Source organism: Lampetra planeri, chromosome 82, assembly GCF_965212315.1.
Source record: "Lampetra planeri chromosome 82, kcLamPlan1.2.h2, whole genome shotgun sequence".
Lineage (NCBI taxonomy): Eukaryota > Metazoa > Chordata > Hyperoartia > Petromyzontiformes > Petromyzontidae > Lampetra > Lampetra planeri.
Window position 1 is genome coordinate 2,028,808 of NC_136186.1, and position 23,950 is coordinate 2,052,757.

The window sequence follows — 23,950 nt, forward strand, 5'->3', positions numbered from 1 at the left end:
CAGGACCATGCCCCTGTCTCGTCCCCCCATTGGCTGTGGCTAAAGCCAGCAGATCCAATGATCTCCTCCCAGATGTCACCTTCCCATTACGTCAGGGCCACGCCCCTAGACCTCTCCCCATTGGCTAGGGGCCAGGACCGGTAGAGCCAATCATCGTAACGAGGTGTGATCAATCAACCACCCGGATATACCCTCACATTACACATAAAACAACAGCAATACGCACAGGTTAGTTGAGAAGCAGACTACAGTCTAGATTATAGATTGCCAGTACGACGACTCAATGACATAAGCATTGCTACAGTCGACATAAAAAGCTGGCAATACGGGCAGCAGCTGAATAAGCAGAATACAGTCGACATGAAAGGCTGGCAGTACACTGAGTGAGGTACAGAAGCAGGCAACATATTATAGACTGGCATACACTCATAATGGGCAAACGCTAAATTAGCAGTGTAGATAATATAGTGGCAGTGCACCGACGTTAATTAATCAGCAGGCAGCAGTCCACAGCACAGACTGGCGGTGCACGGTCTCATCATCAGAAAAACACAGAAAAAAAGGAAATATGTAGCAAGCTAATAATGAAAATTTAGTTTGCTGCACAAACATTATTAGGGTTATATCTGCCAACGTATTTGTTTCATAATAGTAAACAATGAACCTGAGTGATCTGCACACAAACATTATTATTGTAATATTCGCCAACCTCCTGAAGCCCTCTGGACATTGGCATTAAGCTCCTGAACCAAACTGCCAGCACGCACGAGAATAAAATGGACATTGATTTGAAGCTTTCGTGACTGCAGGAATCCATAGTCTTTGGTTCTTTCTGTAACGTCACGTGTTGCAATCGAAACGTCGTGATTTGTTTTATTTTATTTCTAACTACGTGACTTAACCGAAAGAACCAAAGAGTATAGAAAATGGACGTTTAAATAGGGGTTGTTTTGTGTGTATTTTGACCTGTTTATTGTGACCCCAAAGAACAAATATCTTCAAGTCAGCGGTAATTGATAATGAATCTTCAACGTCTTGGGAAAACAAATGTCTATTACTTTCAGGTCGTGATAAGGATGATGCATGCAGTTTAGTGGTAATGCAAAGGAGTAGATCACGTTGTGCCTAGAAAATAATAAGTGAATATTAACTGTGAATAAGGTGAGGGCGAATTGATGATTTGGCTACGAGTCGCACAGACACTCAGAGATCCGCATGGAAACCCAGAGACTCGCCGAGAGACCCACAGGTGAATGATCTGAGAAAAGTGGTTATTATGTGATCTATGCTTTGAGGCTGGTGATGCAGTCACACTCTGGGCTATGTATGGAAATAGATTAGTGCTCCTGCTGAAGTTGAGCTTTAGCCGGGCCTGGTCATTACATGGGGTTACAGTGAAGACAGAGCCAAACTGTAACGAACAATACAGCCTGTCTAGTACATTCTGGGTGGTGGGGGTTGTGGCGAGCGATGAGAGAGGCAGGGTGATATGGGATAGGGGAGGGCTGATTGTAGAGGGTGGAGGTGAATGTTTGAGGGGTGGTGGGGAATTGGCTGTCCGATGTTCCCCTTGGAGCTTTGGACTTAAGCAATGCAATCACTTTTTTTCTTGGTTTGGCTGTGAGCAAGGTCCCAACCATGATATCTGCTGTTCAAAGGAATATGTTTTTTTTCATTTCGGACCAATTATTTAAATGTACAACGTGCACAGTGTTCACTCATTCTCGAAGAGAGAGAACGACTCAGAGGCGCGAGGAGGAACGACAGGTAAGATGGAATAAAGCCACGCAGTGAACCAGTGCCAACAATTGGCCAAGATCTGCGGTCCTCTACATGCACCTTATTATAATAAGTCATTATTCAGACTAGGCCCTAAAGAAGGCTGTCTCTGGTATAGACCAATTCGTTCCAAAAACAATGAATATATCATCAGAGCATGTTTTGTTTGCATATTCACCACACGTACGCGTGATTGATGCAGTACTCGAGTCCTTGCAATAGGTTTCTATTTGGTGTTTGAACATCTCCACACCTGTTTTATTTTTAAAAAGGGTCTAACCTATTCTTCTTTTTTCATACTTTGATACTGGAGAAACAGTTCCCATTATGGAACAATTGGAGTTCACATTAATGCTGTTCTGTCATCTCCTGGTAAGCCTGGGTATGGGCCAATCGACGGCCACAGAAAGAGAGTTTGACAGCATTTGTGCGATCCACCAACGCTCACTGGATCCCCAGTGCTGGATTTCACGTGTGCGTCATCACACGCCTTTATCGGAAAGACGTCATGGAGACAGTGCGCGTTCCAGGAGATGTCTTTTGGTTGATTATGCATCTCTGGAAGAAACGAAATGGCCTTCTATTTTTTTGCCCATTCAGAAGGATCTACCAAAAGAGGAATACGTTTTGTTCTTCATGAAGGATGTCTTTTTAAAGGAATGGAACGGATCTTCCACTTACTCAGATTGTAAATGTTGTGGATTGGCTCTCCAAAACACCGGTAAGTGCTGTGCTAGTAACGAATTGGCCACGTTCTGTTTACGTGACAAACCTTACTAATTGACTGTGTCCTATTAATGTCATTGTTCAGAAGACTCTTCCGGAAGGTTACTGCCACACTCAATAATCTTCTTATTTTATCACCACAGTGTGTCCCCTAAATAATATGGGTGGATATTCCGTGTCCCACATATCACTTTTTACTTTGGGAGGGGGGGGGGGGGAGCTCGAGGTTGCTGCTCTGCGATCTCCCATTAACACGCTAATCTATCACATTAACATGCAAATGTCTCACATGAACATGCTAATCTCTCACATTAACATGCAAATGTCTTACATTAACATGCTCATTTTTACTTGGCAGCCCTTTGATTGTTGGAAAAGCAACCACGTCGCGGTTGCTGCCCACCAATCACGTCAATATTGGCTGCTGACATATGGGCTACGCCCATTTCAAACCTTTATAAACAGTTTCCCTTTAGAAGCTAACCCCCTCTTCCTGATGATGAATGCTTGCGTTGCGATCGAAACGTCGTAGTATTTTGTTATTTGCTTTGAACCTATATTTGTGACTTTACTGGAAGACCCAAATGAAAATATATTTTAAAGCTGTTACAATACGTGATGGGTAATGTGACCAGAAATATGCCCGGCCACCTCCGTTTCATTGGAGTTGAAGTTTTCACACCGTAACAGGTGCCACGTTACGGCTGAATACCACCCTACAGGAGGTCCAGGAAGAAGCTGTGGCATCACTCGCCACTCACGTTGGCTATGCCAGGGAAGAAAACTCGAGTCGCGCTGTACAAACCACTGCGCCACCACTCCTCTACATACAAACTCACACAATCTCACTCTTATAATGTGTACATGTTTATTATCATAGGACTCGAGCTTATTCACGCACAATATATGGCAAAGTACCGTGCGATTTAACAGACAACTCCAGAATCACAATTACCCGAGTTACATGGACCAGCAATACCCCAGAGATGAAATTAACAACTGCATATCAATATAAATCCAATCATTAGCATAATGAGAAACACAGATGCATGTCATCATTAATTAATGTTAAATCATATATCTAAACACTACATCCAATCATCGAAAAGTAAACTAGTCTAGACAGTCATGTGATTATGCACAATTACAATTCACCACGCTTACATAATGTTTGTAATCAACGCGCGACTAACCTCATGACAAGTGATGTCATTTGTCACGATGCGATTCGAAACGCGGCTTAAAATTTGTCGATAACAATCGCAATCTCGCACGGTGACAGGGCCATGTTCATGAAACTCATTTAGATTGTTTTAGATGTAAGTGGCAGAATTTTCTCTCTCGAACGAGATCAGGGTGATAATAATATCCAATCATCGCCAAGCCAGCAGCGTAACCTCTACATTCCAATGGCAGAAGCTTGTCACTGAATGTGGCAAAGTGGCGCTAATGTTAAGCAATCTGTAAAATAAAGGAGATGGGTCGGGTCCTCGAATGGAAGCACAATTCCTCCTTTTGAAATATGCAATCAGTTTTTTGTCAATGGAGTTTGTATTTATACAGTCGCTAAATACAACCGCATCTCAATACCGTGTTCAACACAACACTACTGTACATATGCATCATGGGGGATACAATGAGGCGTGGGTATTTTCTCGTCTTGTTTGTGTGATTATGAACGGGACAACCAGCTATTGGGACCTTAAGATTTTGACAGGACAAGTTTCACATTTCAAATGTTTACAATGGAACGATTTCATAATTTTTTTAACTACGTAATGCCCTACATTAAAGTTATCTTCACCGTGCAGCCTACTGTGTTTTCACTTTGCTTAAAAATTTTAACATACCTCAGAAATGAGCAGGTTGAGCCTGGATAACTCTTAAACGATCAACCACGATGTTTGAGGTGTGTGGCTGTAGTGTGGCAGATTGTTCACGTGACATATCAAGATAACGAAGCCATTTAGGTTATCTGCGAATGCCTGGGATGCTGTTAATGATAATTATGAATGGCTGTGAAACACGACAAGTCCGAGTGCTTTCTTCAAAGTTGGCAAAAGTGGAAGTGGTTGCCTTTCAAAACACGAAGCAATCCGAGATCTAAAGTCCCATCCCATTGTTGACAAATCTCAGCATTCATCAACGTGATCCCTCCCGACTAACTGGCATGAGCTACGATCATAATCTGTGTCAATGTATTGGCCGAATGGTTCCACCCAATGATACAGTAACTGCAATTCATTATTGCGCCAATGTTAATAATGTCATTATCAATGTGAGAACCCACAACAGTGATACCATTCCCATTTACATGTGATATATATATATAATTAAGGATTATCCTTGTCTGTTGCTAAAGATCGAATGGGCTACTGTAGAGAAAACTTTTTTATAACACCTAGAAAGAAAAAGAAAAACTATTTTTTGCATTGAGTTACTGTTCCCGTTTAGTAATTTATCAAGAGTGTTAAAATTACTTCTTCCGCAAGTCAGCAATTACATCTTGTTTTGTGATTGTTTTCCAGCCCTCTGGAATGGCGCCGCTGTCTTTGAATTGCAAACTGTGACGCGCCTCGAGGTCCGACTTAAATCTGCAGACAAACCATTTCCAATATGGCTGCACAGTTAAGTCTGGTGTGATGCTCCACCTTGCATATTCTGGCCCTGCTGTACGATAATCCTTATATGGTATGAAATTGTCTTCTGAAGCCTTAAACTGGCGATCACTAGCAACTGAACTTGTACAAACATTCGTCAAGAAATGATCTGTTCCATAAAAATGCCACCCTGTAACTGCCTGTGACCGATGAACCTGAACGCTGTGGTCCTCGTCATGATTGGGAATCGTGTTTGTGCAGATGGCATTACAGAATGGGCACTGCACCCAGCACCCACTCATATGTTCACAGAGTATGCCATGAGGTGTGTTCCTTACGTCTTCTAAATCTTGTAAGGATGCTTTAGAATATTGTTCCTTCAACTTTACCACCATGGTTGTCATTGATGCGGTTAGTTCTTCTCTAAAGTAGACGATGTCATCAATGTCTTTGTAGTCAGCTGCATCCAGACTGTGCCTTGGTACATGTATTTTGTCGCCAAGCTGTTTACTAAATTCATCCAGCCACGATGATGCATCGCCTTTGCTTTTGTAGACAGCTGTTGTTGCATCGGTAATTGCATTAAAAACATCGTTTTTGTGAAGATCAAGGCATGATTGAAATATTTCATGAATGTTTTTATTTTCTTCTGCTGAGCAATATTCTTCAACACGTTCTTTAATGTAGCGTTCAAAATATTCTTTTGGATTCTGAATATATTCATTGAATTCTTCAAAATATTCCTGTTCTGCTAAATGTATCATGATGGAGTTTTCTAAATTTGATCGATTGCCATTGAATGCCCGACAATTTGACTTAATTTTGTGTGCGATGTCAATGCTGGCTTTGTCACAGACTGCCTGGTGCAAGGCTGTTTTGAGTTTGCTGCACAAAATGTCAGCAAAAATGGTGGTGTTTGTTGCTCCTTTGCATCGGTTCTTAAAAGTGAGAAAGTACTCCTCTTTCTTGCTATTGAGGTATATTAGAGGATCGTTTGCTGTCTGGAAATCTTTCTCTATTTTCTGAAACCTCCTTTCAGCATTGGCCAAAATGTGTATTGCTAAATCTAGCCTGTACCTATTTGTGAGCGTCACTGTTACAGTAACTTTAGAATCTTTGTCATTTACAACTGCAACTACACCTGCACCGACAGCTGCCAGCACAGTGTGTATTACTTCATGTAGATTGGTTTCATTGTAACCGAGCTTCCGTTTCTCGAGAACTTTCAAAATCTCCCTGGCTGCATTTTTTGCATTTTGTGTTATTTTGTTCACAATGTCAATCTCTTGTTTATTAATGTAAGACAATGCATTCTTTACCTTATTCCAAACACCTTCTCGTTTAATCACAACATGTTCTTTAGGACGAAACATGAACACTTCATTTGCATCCATGTTCGTCAATTTAGCGAGTAAATCTGATTCACCTGTAAAATGTCCTGTAAGTACTTCTTGTGCAAGTTGTCTGAAATTCACTTTTCTAGGTGGGGTAATGCTTTTTTTCACTTCATGGGTCCATTCATCCCACATTTTATTGAACTCTTTCTCCAATTGGATATATTTTAGGCCGATAGTTTTCAGTTTTGAAGCCAAATCTTTGCTCTTCTTAATCAGCTGATCCTCATAGCGTGATCTATTTTGATCTAGCTTGATCCGAGATCTCTTTTGCTTCATCAGATCAGTACATTTTTTGTAAGTATCATTCACAAGCTCATCCTTAATTGTTTCAAATCTCTTTACAAAGTTAGCTTTCCATTGACTCAACCATTCAGCATCATCTGAATTGAAATATGCTTCAATTTGTTCACTGATCTCGTTGTATTTTGGAAAAACCGTTTGCTCAATGCTTAACCAAGTCAAATCATACGTTGTGTCTGTATTGTTGTTAATGATAGTATGCTGCTTGTTCTCCTCTTGAATAAAATAACTTCTCAGGCTCCAAGTCCATTTCCCATACATTACTTCCAGTTTGCTATAAGCTGCGATCTCTAGGGTGTTCTTGAAGCTAAACACGAAGTTTTCTGCGAGCAAGGCCTTCCATAGATCATCAGTGCGTGCTTTGAACTCTGATATCTTTAAGACATTGTGTTCTGTTTTAGCAATGCTGAGTAATATTTTCTTAAGATCTTGGACATTTTGGCAGTAGACTGGATTTGTTGGAGCCATTGGAGGATTTCCCTCCCAAAGATTAGCGAAGTAACGGATGTGGGAGTCCACGTCAAACCGGATCACCTCGTCAAAAGATTCAACAGCGATCTGCTCCTGCTGTGCAGCCAAGCGCGTCATCTCATCGAGTTTCATCTGAAGGCTTGCCCTTCCATCTTCGTTCTTGTCTTGAGTGGTCACATCTACGTTTTGATGGACAAACACACAGCTCGGTGACAACTTGACCTGCTTCATTCGCAGAAACGCCTGCACAGCAATCTGCAGAATGTCTTGCATCTCTGATGGATTCTCCCCAAAAATGTTGATCACAGTCGCGTTGCCAAGGCCGATCACAAACGTAGCCAGTTCATTGTCATGAGTGGGTGACGAATTTGATAGCTCTGGGGCTCGGAGCCCTTCTGTGTCGACTATCAACACAAAGTCACAGCCCAGCTCTGTGGTGAACTCTTCCTCCACCTTCACGAGCTGCATGTAGACGCCTCGGGTGCATCTCCCTGCACCCACAGGGAACTGGAGACCGAACATGGTATTCAGCAGCGTGGACTTGCCACTGCTCTGTAAGCCCACGATGGAGAGGACAAACAGAGTTTTGTCTCCAATTTTCTCAATAACTTTGTCCAAAACTGAGCTGATCCAAGAGAGAGGGACATGCGAGGCGTCACCGTCCATGAGTTCAAGAGGGAACCCAGAGAGCATCAAATCTGCTGCGATGCCTGGCAAAGCAGCTGAGCGTTTGACAGTGCCTTGTAGTGTCTGTGACGCTTCGTAGATCTGGCCAACTTCCCTGAAAAGGTGATCGATTCCAAAGGAAGAGGCATCACGTTTTTGTGATATTTTTTGCAGCTCTGTTTGTTTTGTATCCAGAAAACTTTTTTCATGCACTTTTTCTTTCTTGAACTTTACCATTTCTCTCCGAGCCTGGTGATATTGCAGATGAAGTCGTGGTAAGCACTCTGCAGATATCCTATCCAAATATATTTTTAGCCAATGCAGGAAGTATTTTATTACTTTGTCTGCCGGAAGCTGCAGATTTTCAATCATTGTTTTCATTACATCATTGAGAGGAGATGCTTTGAGAATCTGGGCTCTCCGTATGGATTGTTTATCCATTACAATGTTGTCCCTGTATCCCTCAATGCTTTGGTTCTCTTTAACTCTCAAGCGAGTTAATTCTTTGTCTTTCTTGCACCATTCGTGCCACAACTGACCTTGAAGAGGCAGAAAAGTCTCCTTCATGGAAGACAGTGACTTGACCTTGAGACGACTCAGTAAGTCGTCTGCCTTAGACTTGCCTTCTCTACAATCCTCATCGTCTTCATCAACTGTGAAGCCGTGCAGTCTGGCGATGTTTGAGCAATCATCGAGGTTGATCGTTTGTGTTGAATTGGCCAACATATTATTGAGAGTTGACTTCAATGCATCCATTAACTCTGCCTCATTTATGTTCTTAACAGCAATTTTCACTTTTGTTCCCGAATGTCCACCCACGATGTTCTCCCTATCAGTCCAAAGGCAAACTAAAGGCTTTGGGGATTTCAGACATTCTTGCAAAATGATTTTAGCTTCATCATTCAGATCACGATCTGACATGAGTATCACATTGATAGAGGATATCTCGTGCAAAAACTGTACCTGTCTTCTGTGCTGTCTCGCATCTCCGTGCAGATTTGTGAACGCGATGCAGTCATTGAAGACGTCATCATCCCTACCACCTGGACAATACCAGGCAACCTCTGTGACTCCTTCCATTAGGAGACCATTCCTGCTGCTGCCTTTGCAGTGCCTATTAAAGAAAACGCCATGCCTTTGCTGACTGAGCAGAGAGTTCAGCATCTGAGATTTCGATGTGGGTGATTCACCAAATCTTATGAAGGACACTAGAGGAGTGTCTGCGTTAACAATCGCACAGGTTTTGGTTTGCTGGGTGTTAGTAGATGTGCCACGGCATTTCCAGTTCTTGTTAATCTGTCGGAATGCCCAAAGAGGGAATTCTATTTCTGAGCTACAAGGATTTGGAACTAAAAGCGGCAGTGCAAACTGGCAAAATGAGAGTTTGGTGTAAATGTACTGCCTCACAAAATTGTCCCCACAATGGTAAATTGTCATTTGCAAATCCATGGGGTGAATGTGTGTTTGAGTGTTTGCTGCAAGCCCGTCTCTCTGACTCAATGTATCATCATGCTCAAAAAAGTTTTCGTAATTAGTGTCTGCATTATTAGGGATGTTCTCATTGATTTCATTTTCACTCCGAACACTAACATACCGTGCTTGATAGTCAACCATTATCAGTTTCTGCAAAAAAGAAGATGCAAGTTCTTTTTCTGTGCTTGGGTGTTTTGTACTCATTGCTGAATCGACAACACACACATCCCCTGTCTGCATTTGCTTGGGGTAGTATTTTTGAAGGTCCAGCCTTTTAAGCAGATCCATAAACCTTTCAGTCTCGTTTGCTTGACTCTCAACTTCGTGAGCCTGGCTTGAGCGCTCCTCGTCTTCATCTCCAGACATTGCCTGGGGATAGGCACGTTATAATAATGATTATTATGTTCACAACAATACCACTTCCTCGTTCAGACTAAAAACTCGTCAGACGTAGAAGTGGGTTCTATAATCACAGCTGCCAAGTGCAGACACATCAAGGGAAGGGGTTGCTGTGTCCCCCATTGCCTAGAAAAGCATAAAGTGTGTGCGTGACCAGACCAAGACATCGGTCAGCCTCCCTTTGAATGTGTACCAGATGGAAGTTCCTCTGCTAAAGCCATGGACACCTGCACAAACTACATAGCCATAGCAGATGTTAAGTAATGTAGGGCCAGGGGATATCTTGGTTGCACCCGAAAGTGAACAAGGGATGGCTCTGCCTGTTGGCCACAACTCTACCCGGGCCTACCCACCATCATGAATGAATCATTACCAGCGGAGGACAGGGAAGAAAAGCCTATAATTCCAGCCTTAGATACGATGTGCTAATGGGTTTAAATCACAGTGTGCTAACTCCTGGACCACCACTCCCGCTCGAATATTTACTTTAAAATAAGTAATATAAAAATATATATTTTTTAAAAATACGCTATAATTAAATGTACCGTACTCATAATGGCAAAACTCCACGACTCCAGGAAGTGGCCCCGAAGCTTGCCATAACGTAAGGGGCCGTGGTGATTTACAGCCAACGTGAGTTGAGCGTGGACATTTAGACCCAAGCCGAAACATAAAATATAAAAAAGATGGTTTAAAAATATTTCTATTTTTTTTTTAATGATATAATAGAGTATTGTCAGCAGTATGGCATAAGTATACCAAGTTTGCAGTCGATACCCCATTGGGAAGTGGGTTAAAATTGAGTTACTAGATTTGAGGATACGACAACAACAACAAAAACAGACAGAGTGAGTTAAATAAAAGCGTGTAATAATAAAAAAACAAAAAAAAATACATTGAAACCCTGGCTAGCTCGAACAATAGCGGAGCCCGGGGCCAACATGCTGAAATCCCCAGCTCGCTACAATTTCAATGACAATCAATAAAAATAAACACATCAGCTGCCACGTAAAGGATTAGTGTAGTGCATAATACAACCTTCATTTGCCACTGAGTGTTGGTGTCATCACGACGGTGCTTGTGCCAGGCTAGGTGCTCTACTAGGCTAAGCGTAGTGCCGACAGCTCGCTGGCAGGTCACGCGACTGACCCAGGTGTCACTGATTGACTGAGCGCATGGCTCTGGCCGAGAAGATCAACATGGCCAGGTAGCTTCCACACAGCGTTACAAGGCCAATAACAAGAAACAACATGATGCTGTCTTGATTTGAAGCTTTCGTGACTGCAGGAATCCACAGTCTTTGTTTTTTTCGGTAAAGTCAAGTAGGTAAACAAAATAAACAAAATAATATTAATAGAACACGACATTTCGATCGCCACACAAGCAACCGTCTTCAGGTGGGAGAGGTAATATAAACATTATTCTGTCCGAATTATTCCAAGTTAGACCTCTGCTCCCTCACCATCCTCCCCCATCCCCCACCACCCTTCCATATCGAATTCCCAGACAAGAAAGGGATGTATGCTCCACTTTTGCATGAGGCACCGACCTTCTTATAAACGAATAATTAGTTGAACTGCGATGGCGGTGGTCAACAGGCACAGAGCCACCTCTCTATTCTGTCCACATGCCAATTGCCATCGTCGTCTTCCTCGTAATTTAAGCCTCGTTGTTTGGTCACAACACCTCTGATTACAATCGTCAAGGACCTTCACGATGGTGGGTAGGTCCAGGTATGCGACGTGGCCAGTAGTCAGAGACATTTCACGTTCACGTTGGGGTTTAACAGATTAGCCCTTTGGCCCCTACACTGTTTGACATTTCCTTAAGCGTACGTTTCGTCATACACAAAGAGAATTACTGACATTACAGAGTGGCTGACTCTATTGTGGGAGGTCAGGGTCATTGTGCGCCCATAATCATTTAGAGCCACGGCTAATCCACTGCTGGATGACAGCCTCCTACAAGCGCCTACCTCTCCAGAGCTTTGCGATGATTTTGAATGTGAGGAGATTGATCCAGCAGTGGATGGACAAGCAGCGTTGTTACTCACTAGGAGTGGAGACTCGGCGTTGTCAGCAGCTCTTTGCAGCGCCTGTAAGAAGGTGAACACAACGCGTTATGCACTGCATGGATATCATGTCAGCAGTGTTAACGTAGTCAGCATGAGCTCAACTTTCGAGGTGATATTTCTATTCTCAACACCTACCTGGGGATTTTAGGCAAGCCTTAGCCTGTGATTAACACTGAACCCTATGGGAGCCTTAGTCTGGCTCTGCGAGCCTCAGTGATTCGCACAGGACCCTATGGGAGCCTTAGTCTGGCTCTGTGAGTCTCAGTGATTCATACTGAACCCTATGGGAGCCTTAGTCTGGCTCTGTGAGTCTCAGTGATCCACACTGAACCCTATGGGAAGATTAATCGGCCTCCATGAACCTCAGTGATTAACACTGAACCCTCCGAACTCGATGATGGTGTTTGTAATCATTATGATCGTGGCAGTATTGGTGATGATGGTGGAAGTGGTAGTGGTGGTGCCTTTACCTGACTCTCCTCTCCTGAAGGAAAAGATGCAGACCTCCCTCTAGTGAAAGAGGCCTCTCCACCAGAGGGCGCTCCAGAGAGCCCCTCTCGAGAGGGATGGTGTTTGGTCTACGCTTCCACGCTGCTCAGACGTCTTGGAAGAAGAGGTGGGTGCTACCCGCACGTCACCGCACCGCACGGGAAGCTGCTGTCGACTCCCTGTGTTGTAGCGACTTAAACTGCCAGGTAAAGGTCACGTGGGACCCACCCTGATCGAGATGTGGAACTTTCTATTGGTCTACCAGTGTCACCTGTTCCTGCGTCTCATGAATTCCACACTGATTACCTGCGACGTGGCATGCATCAATGGTGCGGTGGTTCGCGCACCGTACTCGGATGTGGCCTTCATCCAGCATTGGATTCGATCATAGCTGATCATATTTATAGATGTGTAGTGGTGATACGCGCTGGGTGTATATGTCGTGTGCCAGCGCGTATGTACGGGTGTGTGTGTGGTGACGCGCGCTGACGGGGAGGAGCAGGCGTCAGTGCGCGGGTGGGGGTAGTGCTGCTGATTGGCTGTGTGCCGGTGACGCGCCCAGAGGGAGTGATCGGGTAGCAGCGCGGTGTGATTGGTCGGGGAGTGGAAACACGCGCTGAGCGGAACCGGATCGTAGGGATAGCGCGTGGGGATTGGGTAACTGAGGAGCGGTGCCGACGTTGAGGTCCGCATCCGCTCCGTCTCCCGGGAAGAAGGGGTATATAAGGTGATGCACAGAGGAGCAGGGGCAGAAGTGGAACCATCTAAGAATGAAGACGAGGGTGCAGAGATAGAGCCCGGAGTGGAGAGTAATGGAGAGTAATGGAGAGTAATGGAGAGTAGAGGAGAGTAAGGTATAAGTGTGTAGCCAGCGAGAGAGAGCGGTCTACACGAGCTGAGTAATGTATAGTGTGTAGCCAGCGAGAGAGAACGGTCTACACGAGCTGAGTGATGTATAGTGTGTAGCCAGCGAGAGAGAACGGTCTACACGAGCCGAGTATGCATACGGTGTAGCCAGCGAGAGAGGAAGGTCTACACGAGCCGAGTATGCATACGGTGTAGCCAGAGAGAAAGATGCAAAGTCTACACGAGGCGAGTGGAGAGTGTAGCAGAGGCGCAGAGTCTACACGAGGCGAGAGAGGAGTGTAGCCGAGGCGCGGAGTCTACACGAGGCACAGAGAGCCGGCAGCACAGAATCCAGAGTCAAGAGAAGCGCATTGTGAAGAAGAGAGGCCACGCGTTGTATTGTTACAAGTCAAGATTTAATAAAAGAAGTGTGTTCCCGTCAAGGAGTTTCCTGCCGTCATTTTCCAATACTTCATCTGGCGTCAGAAGTGAAACGGGCTTCCAAGTATGGAGACGAGGAAGACCCGTAGGACCCACGTGATTGACCGCGAGGAAGACCTGGACGACTCGGGGCCGCTGGTGGCGGGGGGTGAGGAAGAGGACTTGCCCACGCTGCAGGGTCCGTCGACGGCGCCGGCCGAGCGACCGGGGACAGACGCCGGGCTTCGTGAGGCGCACTCCCGACTGGCGGAGCTGCTGCTCGCCGCCGCGTCCATCTTGGCGGAGATCAGCTCGTCGGGAGGAGCGGGGACGGTGGGGGACATTTTACAAGGTCGCCCCGCAGATTCCCGCCAAAACGAATGGGGGATTCCCGCCATTGCGCCTGGGCCTACTTTTGGCGGGAACGGCGAGCGCCACGTGGTGGTGGGTTCCCAAGCGCGCGCATCGACGTCATCAGCGCGCGAGGGGGTCCGCCATCTTACGTCTGCTGCTGGAGCCGCCATCTTAGACACCGACGGACAGGCGGAGAGGAACCACGAGGCGGATGACTTCATTTTTCAGCAGCGCCTGCCCACGTTGTCAGCCTTCAAGGCGGAAGGCGGAGACTGGGGCCAATTTCAGCGAAGGTTTTTGGCGCATCAAGAGATGTCAGCGTGGTCCGATGCTACGGCGCTGCGGGCATTGCCCGCCATGCTGGACGACGATGCGCTCGCGGCCTTCAGGGCTGCACGGAAGTCGGACCGCTCCACGCTGAAGGATGCGCTGGGTTTGTTGGCCAGGGTCTACGGGCCTCCCTCTACATGCCGCCATCAGTTCTACGCAAGACGGAAAGCGGCCACGGAGACCGCGCTGGCCTATCGCACGGCGTTGCTGGCTCTTGCTGATGCTGCGTTCCCTCGGATGGACGAGGAGGGCCAAGACGCGATGGTTTTGGAGCAGCTGCTCAAGTTGGCGCAGGACCTGGGGGTCCCTATCAACACAGCTGACGAGATTGATATTTCTTCTTTGAGAGTCGCCACGAGTATTCAAGCGCACGAGGCCCTACAACGGAAGCAAGGCGTTGGTTGCAACGCTGCTGTCGTCGCAGCCCCGGGTTTGGTGGTCGCCGAACCCCAAGTCGTCAGCCCACGAGAGGAGGCGTTCGCCACGGGACGACCAGGGGACTGGAGGCCGGGGGCCCGGTCGCCTCTGCGATCGGGCCGAAAGTCGGAGCAACCAAGATCTACTCCGACCCTCGTCACGTGCTATAACTGCGGCCTCCGGGGCCACGTGGCGTCCGGGTGCCGCGCTCCGCGGCAGCGCGCCATGGGAGCTCGGCTGGACGACGACCGAGAGCCCAAGTCATCTCTACAATCCCCGGCAAGTCGCGGCACCTCACACGCTCGGCCTGTTTATTCGGCACACATGGGACGCCGCGTTGCGGCGGAGGAGGGCCGGTTAAGGTTCGGGGATTCGGTTCGGCGAGGGGGGTTCGGCCGGGACCAGGGAGACATTGAATGGGCGGAATTGGGGCATAGAATTGTGGCTGCTTCGGCGGGTTCGTCCGTTGTTACGGGATCTATTGATGGGGTTGAGATTAGGGTGTTAGTGGACACGGGGGCATCGGCAACTATTATATCGGACCTCATTTATAATATTCTTCCAGTCCAATGTCGTCCGCTGCTTCCAGTGGATGTGCCATTTTACGCCGCTAATGGGGGATCGTTGGGCATTATCGGTCAGGTTAGGGCGTCCATTTGCATTGGAGATATCAAATTGTCGGGGCCCGTTTTCGTTTCGTCTTCTTTGGCAGTTCCGTGTCTTTTGGGCACTGACTTTTTGGCTAAAATGCCCATTAAAATTCTTATCGATCAACGATGCATTGAACTGCCATCGGGTCGCCGGATTTCATTTTTGACGGGCCCTACTGACATTCGGACGGCGTGCGCTACAATACAAGCGGTGGCGACGCAGACAGTGCAAGTGCCCCCGGGTTCACAGATGTTGATTCCCCTCCGGTTGCGGAAACCATGGGTGAGGGAGGCTTCGGGACAGAGTATGCTTTTGGGTCCTTCTAACAAGGCTGTCGGGGGTCTTGATTTATCGGGGGCTCACACTTTGGTGCGGGCTGACAGGGATCCGTTTGTGATGGTTTTGAACGCGGGGTCGCGACCAGCTGTCATTCCGCAGGGCACCGTGCTGGCTCACGCGGCGCAGGTCCCTGGGGATGATGGGTTGGTTGCGCAGGTGGGCTCGAGCCCCGCGCGGAACGTTGAGCCAAGGGAAGACCTTGAGTGGGTCCATTCGTTATGTGCCGCCTCGGACGATTTGTCGGGGGCGCAGTTGGGTGCGCTGCGCGAGTTGCTCATTGAATTCTCTGATGTATTCAGTAAACATAAGTATGACATTGGGTGCACGGATTTGTTGCACCATCACATTGAAACGGGCGATGCGGCGCCGGTCAGGCTAAATCCCTTCCGACTGAGTCCCGTGGAGAAGGAACATGTTCAGTCGGCTGTTAACGATATGCTAGAAGCCGATATTATTTCGCCCTCCTCTAGCCCGTGGGGAGCGCCTATTGTGCTGGTTAAGAAGCAGGACGGGTCCCTGCGATTCTGCGTTGATTTCCGTCGCCTGAATAAGATCTCTGTGGCTGACGCGTATCCGCTCCCCAGGATGGATGAGTCCCTCGATGCATTGTCTGGTGCGCGATATTTTTCGACTCTTGATTTGTTATCGGGGTTTTGGCAGTTGCCGCTCGACGAAGAGTCGAAACCTAAGACAGCATTTCGGACTCCAGGGGGGCTGTTCCAGTTTAACCGGTTACCCATGGGACTTCACTCCTCTCCAGCGACGTTTCAGCGACTTATGGAGCTGGTTTTGTCGGGCTTGCAGTGGGATACATGCTTGATTTATATGGACGATGTCATTGTTTTCAGTAAAACGTTTGAGGAACACCTCCGGCGATTGAGAGGGGTGTTCTTGCGAATGCGATCGGCTAAGTTGAAATTTAAACCGGCCAAATGTCACCTCCTTCGTAGGTCCGTTAGATACTTGGGTCACATTGTCGATTCTTCGGGGATCTCCACCGATCCCGCGAAGACGGATTGTGTCGGTTCGTGGCCGACACCTACGTCCGTTTCCGACGTGCGTAGTTTCATCGGGTTTGCTTCTTATTATCGGCGGTTCGTTGAGCACTTCGCCACTATTGCAAAACCCTTGCACGCTCTAACGGCGAAGGGAGTGAAGTTCAAATGGGGACCGGAGGAGGAGGCCGCGTTTCGCTCCCTCCGGGACGCCTTGGTGGGTGCCCCACCCTTGTGTTATCCCGATTTTGCCAGTCCCTTTTTGCTGGACACGGATGCTAGCAACACGGGCATTGGGGGGGTGCTATCCCAAGTCGTTGGGGGTGTCGAAAGAGTTGTCGCCTACGGTAGTAGGGTGTTGTCTCCGGCGGAGCAGCGCTACTGTGTCACCCGTCGCGAGCTGCTTGCCATTGTTTTTTTTGTGCAGCAGTTTAGGCCATATCTTTATGGTCGTCACTTTACAGTCCGAACGGACCACGCGGCGCTACAGTATTCATTGAGGGTCGCCCAGCCCTCGGGCCAGTTGTCGCGTTGGTTGGAAGTCCTCCAGGACTATCAGTTTACGACTACGTACCGTAAGGGGTTGCGACACACGAATGCCGATTGCTTGTCGCGGTTGTTGCCTTGTGATGAATGCGCGTGTTTGTCGGGATCGGCGCGCTGTAAACCGACGCTTGCGGGGGAGATGGGGGCACTGGCTGCGGCAGCGGGCGCACCGATCGGGGATGATTCCACTGCCTCTCAGGGTCGGGACTCGCTGCTCTCGCTGTCGCTCAGCGAATGGGGCCGCCTCCAGATGGCGGACAGCTCGCTGCTAGCATTGCGCCGCAAGGTTGGGGGTCCCGAGGGGGACCAGGAGCGTACCGGCTCCTATGTACTTGAGCGGGGCGTGTTATTGAAATGGGACAGTTTGTCCCGGCGGAACGCACTCGTGGTGCCTTCCGCTGTGAGGGGGAGGGTTGTCTTGGCGGCACACGAACGCCTCTTGCACTTGGGAGTTAACAAGACGCTTGCCCTGCTTCAGCGTGACTATTACTGGCCGGGAATGGGAAGTGATGTGGTGCATATTCTGAAGGGGTGCGTTGAGTGCGCCAGGCGTAAACCACCGGCCGTGGCAGCTAATCCACCGCTGCAATCTATTCAGGTCTCGCGTACCAACGAGCTCGTTGCACTCGATATTTTGGGGCCCTTCCCAGTCACGCCGAGAGGGAATAAATATTTGTTAGTGGGGGTCGAATACTTTACCCGATGGCCTATGGCGTGGCCTCTCGCTAACCAGTCGGCAGCGGCTGTGACGGATGCCTTCGTCCAGGGCTATGTCCTGGACAAGGGGGCTCCCGAACGCCTGCTGACCGACCAAGGTAAAAATTTTTCGAGTAAATTGTTGCAAGAGGTGTGCGATCTGTTGGGTACCAAGAAGGTGCGTACCTCCCCGTACCACCCGCAGACTGACGGGATGGTGGAGAGACTCCACAAAACCTTGACTTCCATGCTGTGCCAGCAGGTGTGCGAGGCACATGTAGATTGGGACCTGCAGGTCCCGGGAGTCCTTGCTGCGTATAGAATGGCCCCCCATGCAGCTACGGGGTTTTCCCCATTCTATTTGATGTACGGTCGGGAAGCTGACCCGCCAATAGAAACGCAACTTGGCCTGTCCGCTCCACGAACTAATTCTAATTTGGCAGAACATATTAAGTTTAATATTCACAAGCTGACAGAGGCGAGGGAGGCCGCGCGGCTTAATTCGCGGGCTCGCCAAATTGCTAATGAACGGTTGCGGGCACGGAAGGTGTCCATGCACGAATGGAAACCAGGTGACAGGGCCTGGCTGCATTGCCCTCAGGCACCCTTGGCTACGTCGCCTAAATTGTTGAGACCGTGGAGGGGACCCGTGGAGGTCGTGCGCGTTGCACGGCCCCAGTGCGTTCAGATAAAGTGGGGAAAGCGCCGGTGGTACGTTCACCCCTCCCGACTGAAACCGTTCTCGCCTCCATATGGCCTCCCCTTGTGTCGTGATGGCCGGGCGTGTGACGTGACCGGCGACCCAGAGGGGGAAATGTCTCTGCCTGATCCACACGTATTTTCGCCTGATCTGCTCCCAGGTGTCTCGGAACTGACAGCTGCCGATCACCGGCGGCCGGATCTCCGCGGCGGGGCCGGCCCTTTCAGGCCCGTTCCGCGCCGTCTGGAGCAGCCGGAACCGCCGGACGGTCGTCAGTGTCCCGCCCCATACGATGGACCAGCCAGACGGACTCGCGCCAGGTCGTGCTACTTTGCATGACCTGCCTCGTGAGGAGTCGGGGCAGTTGGAGCGCCTCGTCACTGCGTGTAGTCGCAGGGACGTGGGGCGCGTTCGTTTCGAATTTGCTCGTATCGTGTTATTGTTGACTTTTCGGGTTCATTGTCAATCTGTACATAGTTATTCTTGTTGTTGTTGTTGTTGTGTTATGTTACGGGGCACACTCGGGGGGTTACGGGGTTTTTTTTTGTTGGTTGTCGTTTTATCGTCGCGGTTGGTTGTTGTTAGCAGCCGGGCCGGCTGCGAGCTATGTGGGAGGGGGTGATGTAGTGGTGATACGCGCTGGGTGTATATGTCGTGTGCCAGCGCGTATGTACGGGTGTGTGTGTGGTGACGCGCGCTGACGGGGAGGAGCAGGCGTCAGTGCGCGGGTGGGGGTAGTGCTGCTGATTGGCTGTGTGCCGGTGACGCGCCCAGAGGGAGTGATCGGGTAGCAGCGCGGTGTGATTGGTCGGGGAGTGGAAACACGCGCTGAGCGGAACCGGATCGTAGGGATAGCGCGTGGGGATTGGGTAACTGAGGAGCGGTGCCGACGTTGAGGTCCGCATCCGCTCCGTCTCCCGGGAAGAAGGGGTATATAAGGTGATGCACAGAGGAGCAGGGGCAGAAGTGGAACCATCTAAGAATGAAGACGAGGGTGCAGAGATAGAGCCCGGAGTGGAGAGTAATGGAGAGTAATGGAGAGTAATGGAGAGTAGAGGAGAGTAAGGTATAAGTGTGTAGCCAGCGAGAGAGAACGGTCTACACGAGCTGAGTAATGTATAGTGTGTAGCCAGCGAGAGAGAACGGTCTACACGAGCTGAGTGATGTATAGTGTGTAGCCAGCGAGAGAGAACGGTCTACACGAGCCGAGTATGCATACGGTGTAGCCAGCGAGAGAGGAAGGTCTACACGAGCCGAGTATGCATACGGTGTAGCCAGAGAGAGAGATGCAAAGTCTACACGAGGCGAGTGGAGAGTGTAGCAGAGGCGCAGAGTCTACACGAGGCGAGAGAGGAGTGTAGCCGAGGCGCGGAGTCTACACGAGGCACAGAGAGCCGGCAGCACAGAATCCAGAGTCAAGAGAAGCGCATTGTGAAGAAGAGAGGCCACGCGTTGTATTGTTACAAGTCAAGATTTAATAAAAGAAGTGTGTTCCCGTCAAGGAGTTTCCTGCCGTCATTTTCCAATACTTCAGATGTATAAACGGCGCTGTGTCTTTAAATGGATCAACAGTGGGGAGTGTGTCTCTGGTGTCGACCAATCAGTTTCAAGGACAATGCATAGATTATCATAGTACGTTTTTTGTTTGCATTATGACCACAGGTATTGTGGTTAATGCAGACATGATTCCGTGTTTAAAGGTTTCAGTTTTGTTGCCATAAAAAAATGGGAAAAAACTATTCTTAGGATACTCTTTGGTTATTTCGGTAAAGTCAAGAAGGTATAAAACAAAATAAATCACGTTTCGATTGCAACACAAGCAATCATCATCAGATGGGACAACCACAGCAAGAAACAATTGGTTGTCCCACCTGATGACGGGCACTTGTGTTGCGCTCGAAACGTCGTGATTTAATTTATTTTTATTTTATACCCACGTGACTTTACCGAAAGAACCAAAGAGTATGGATCCCTGCAGTCACGAAAACTTCAAATCTAGATGGAAGTTCCTCTGCTAAAGCCATGGACACCTGCACATACTACGTCGGCATAGCAGATGTTACATATTGTAGGGCCAGGGGACATCCTGGTTGCACCCGAAGGTGAACAAGGGATGGCTCTGCCTGTTGGCCACAGCTACCCGGGCCTACCCACCATCATGAATGAATCATTACCAGCGGAGGACAGGGAAGACAAGCCAAAAATTCCAGCCTTAGATACGATGTGCTAATGGGTTTAAATCACAGTGTGCTAACTCCTGGGCCACCACTCCCGCTCGAATATTTACTTTAAAATAAGTAAGATTTAAAATACTTTTTTTAAAAATACGCTTTAATTAAATGTACCGTACTCATAATGGCAAAACTCCACGACTCCAGGAAGTGGCTCCGAAGCTTGCCATAACGTAAGGGACCGTCGTGATTTACAGCCAACGTCAGTTGAGCGTGGACAATTAGACCCAAGCCGAAACATAACATATAAAAAAAATGGTTAATTTTTTTTTAATGACATAACATAGTATTGTCATCAGAATGGCATATGTATACAAAGTTTGCAGTCGATACCACATTGGAAAGTGGGTTAAGATTGAGTTACAAGATTTTTTGAGGATACGACAACAGACGGAGTGAGTTAAATAAAAGCGTGTAAATAAATAAATGCATCAGCTGCCACGTAAAGGATAAGTGTCGTGCATAATACAGCCTTCATTTGCCACTGAGTGTTGGTGGCATCACGACGGTGCTTGTGCCAGGCTAGGTGCTCTATTAGGCGAAGCGAAGTGTCGACAGCTCGCTCGCAGTCACGCGACTTACCCAGGTGTCACGGATTGACTGAGCGCATGGCTCTGGCCGTGAAGATCAACATGGCCAGGTAGCTTCCACACAGCGTTACAAGGCCAATAACAAGAAACAACATTGTGCTGTCTTGATTTGAAGATTTCGTGACTGCAGGAATCCACGCTCTTTGGTTCTTTCAGTAAAGTTACGTGGGTGGTCAAAATATTAATAGATCAAGACGTTTCGAACGTCACACAAGCAATCGTCTTCAGTTGGGAGAGGTAATATAATAATAATTCTGCCCGAATCTCTCCGAGTGAGACCTCTGCTCCCTCACCATCCTACCCCATCCCTCACCACCCTTCCATATCGAAGTCCCAGACAAGAAAGGGATGTATGCTCCACTTTTGCATAAGGAACCGGCATCTTCTTACAAACGAATATTTTAGTTGAACTGCGATGGCGGTGGTGAACAGGCACAGAGCCACCTCTCTATTCTGTCCACATGCCAATTGCCATCGTCGTCTTCCTCGTAATTTAAGCCTCGTTGTTTGGTCACAACACCTCTGATTACAATCGTCAAGGACCTTCACAATGGTGGGTAGGTCCAGGTGAGCGACGTGGCCAGTAGTCAGAGACATTTCACGTTCACGTTGGGGTTTAACAGATTAGCCCTTTGGCCCCTACACTGTTTGACATTTCCTTAAGCGTACGTTTCGTCATACACAAAGAGAATTACTGACATTACAGAGTGGCTGACTCTATTGTGGGAGGTCAGGGTCATTGTGCGCCCATAATCATTTAGAGCCACGGCTAATCCACTGCTGGATGACAGCCTCCTACAAGCGCCTACCTCTCCAGAGCTTTGCGATGATTTTGAATGTGAGGAGATTGATCCAGCAGTGGATGGACAAGCAGCGTTGTTACTCACTAGGAGTGGAGACTCGGCGTTGTCAGCAGCTCTTTGCAGCGCCTGTAAGAAGGTGAACACAACGCGTTATGCACTGCATGGATATCATGTCAGCAGTGTTAACGTAGTCAGCATGAGCTCAACTTTCGAGGTGATATTTCTATTCTCAACACCTACCTGGGGATTTTAGGCAAGCCTTAGCCTGTGATTAACACTGAACCCTATGGGAGCCTTAGTCTGGCTCTGCGAGCCTCAGTGATTCGCACAGGACCCTATGGGAGCCTTAGTCTGGCTCTGTGAGTCTCAGTGATTCACACTGAACCCTATGGGAGCCTTAGTCTGGCTCTGTGAGTCTCAGTGATCCACACTGAACCCTATGGGAAGATTAATCGGCCTCCATGAACCTCAGTGATTAACACTGAACCCTCCGAACTCGATGATGGTGTTTGTAATCATTATGATCGTGGCAGTATTGGTGATGATGGTGGAAGTGGTAGTGGTGGTGCCTTTACCTGACTCTCCTCTCCTGAAGGAAAAGATGCAGACCTCCCTCTAGTGAAAGAGGCCTCTCCACCAGAGGGCGCTCCAGAGAGCCCCTCTCGAGAGGGATGGTGTTTGGTCTACGCTTCCACGCTGCTCAGACGTCTTGGAAGAAGAGGTGGGTGCTACCCGCACGTCACCGCACCGCACGGGAAGCTGCTGTCGACTCCCTGTGTTGTAGCGACTTAAACTGCCAGGTAAAGGTCACGTGGGACCCACCCTGATCGAGATGTGGAACTTTCTATTGGTCTACCAGTGTCACCTGTTCCTGCGTCTCATGAATTCCACACTGATTACCTGCGACGTGGCATGCATCAATGGTGCGGTGGTTCGCGCACCGTACTCGGATGTGGCCTTCATCCAGCATTGGATTCGATCATAGCTGATCATATTTATAGATGTATAAACAGTGCTGTGTCTTTAAATGGATCAACAGTGGGGAGTGTGTCCCTGGTGTAGACCAATCAGTTTCAAGAACAATACATGTATTATCAGAGTACGTTTTTTGTTTGCATTCTGACCACAGGTATTGTGGTTAATGCAGACATGATTCCTTGTTAAAAGGTTTCAGTTTTGTTGCCATAAAAAATGGGAAAAACCTGTTCTTAGGATACTCTTTGGTTATTTCAGTAAAGTCACGAAGGTATAAAATAAAATAAATCACGACGTTTTGACTGCAACACAAGCAATCATCATCAGGTGGGAAAACCCCAGCAATAAAAGGTTTTTCTGTGGTTTTCCCACCTACTGTACGTGACTTTACCGAAAGTACCAAAGAGTATGGATTCCTGCAGTCATGAAAGCTTCAAATCTAGACTGTTCTTAGGATGTCCATCAAATGTTTTGGAAATTTGTTTTAAACGACTTTTGGGCTGTAAAATGCCTATTGGAGGTGATATAAAGGTGGCAATAATGCGTTCTATAGGGGACGCAGAGGGCAGAGTGCTGTTTTAGAGGTTAGGTGGTAGATGACGTTGCAAGTCAAAGATGGGAAGGATGGTGGCTTTGGCTATCGCAAGATGGAACAGAGGTGGGATACGGTGTTCATTTATCTA

At 48.0% G+C, this 23,950-nt stretch overlaps 1 protein-coding gene across 1 annotated transcript; it reads right to left on the reverse strand.

Annotated features, from left to right (window-relative positions):
- Positions 1-6,441: 6,441 nt before the first annotated feature.
- Positions 6,442-23,367, reverse strand: LOC144738352 (interferon-induced very large GTPase 1-like). Its single transcript, XM_078621400.1, is given in 5 exon segments — positions 6,442-6,606; positions 6,608-9,781; positions 11,865-11,906; positions 22,299-22,418; positions 22,868-23,367. Coding segments are annotated over 2 exon segments (3,201 nt in total). The 5' UTR covers positions 9,779-9,781; positions 11,865-11,906; positions 22,299-22,418; positions 22,868-23,367; the 3' UTR covers positions 6,442-6,576.
- Positions 23,368-23,950: the final 583 nt, after the last annotated feature.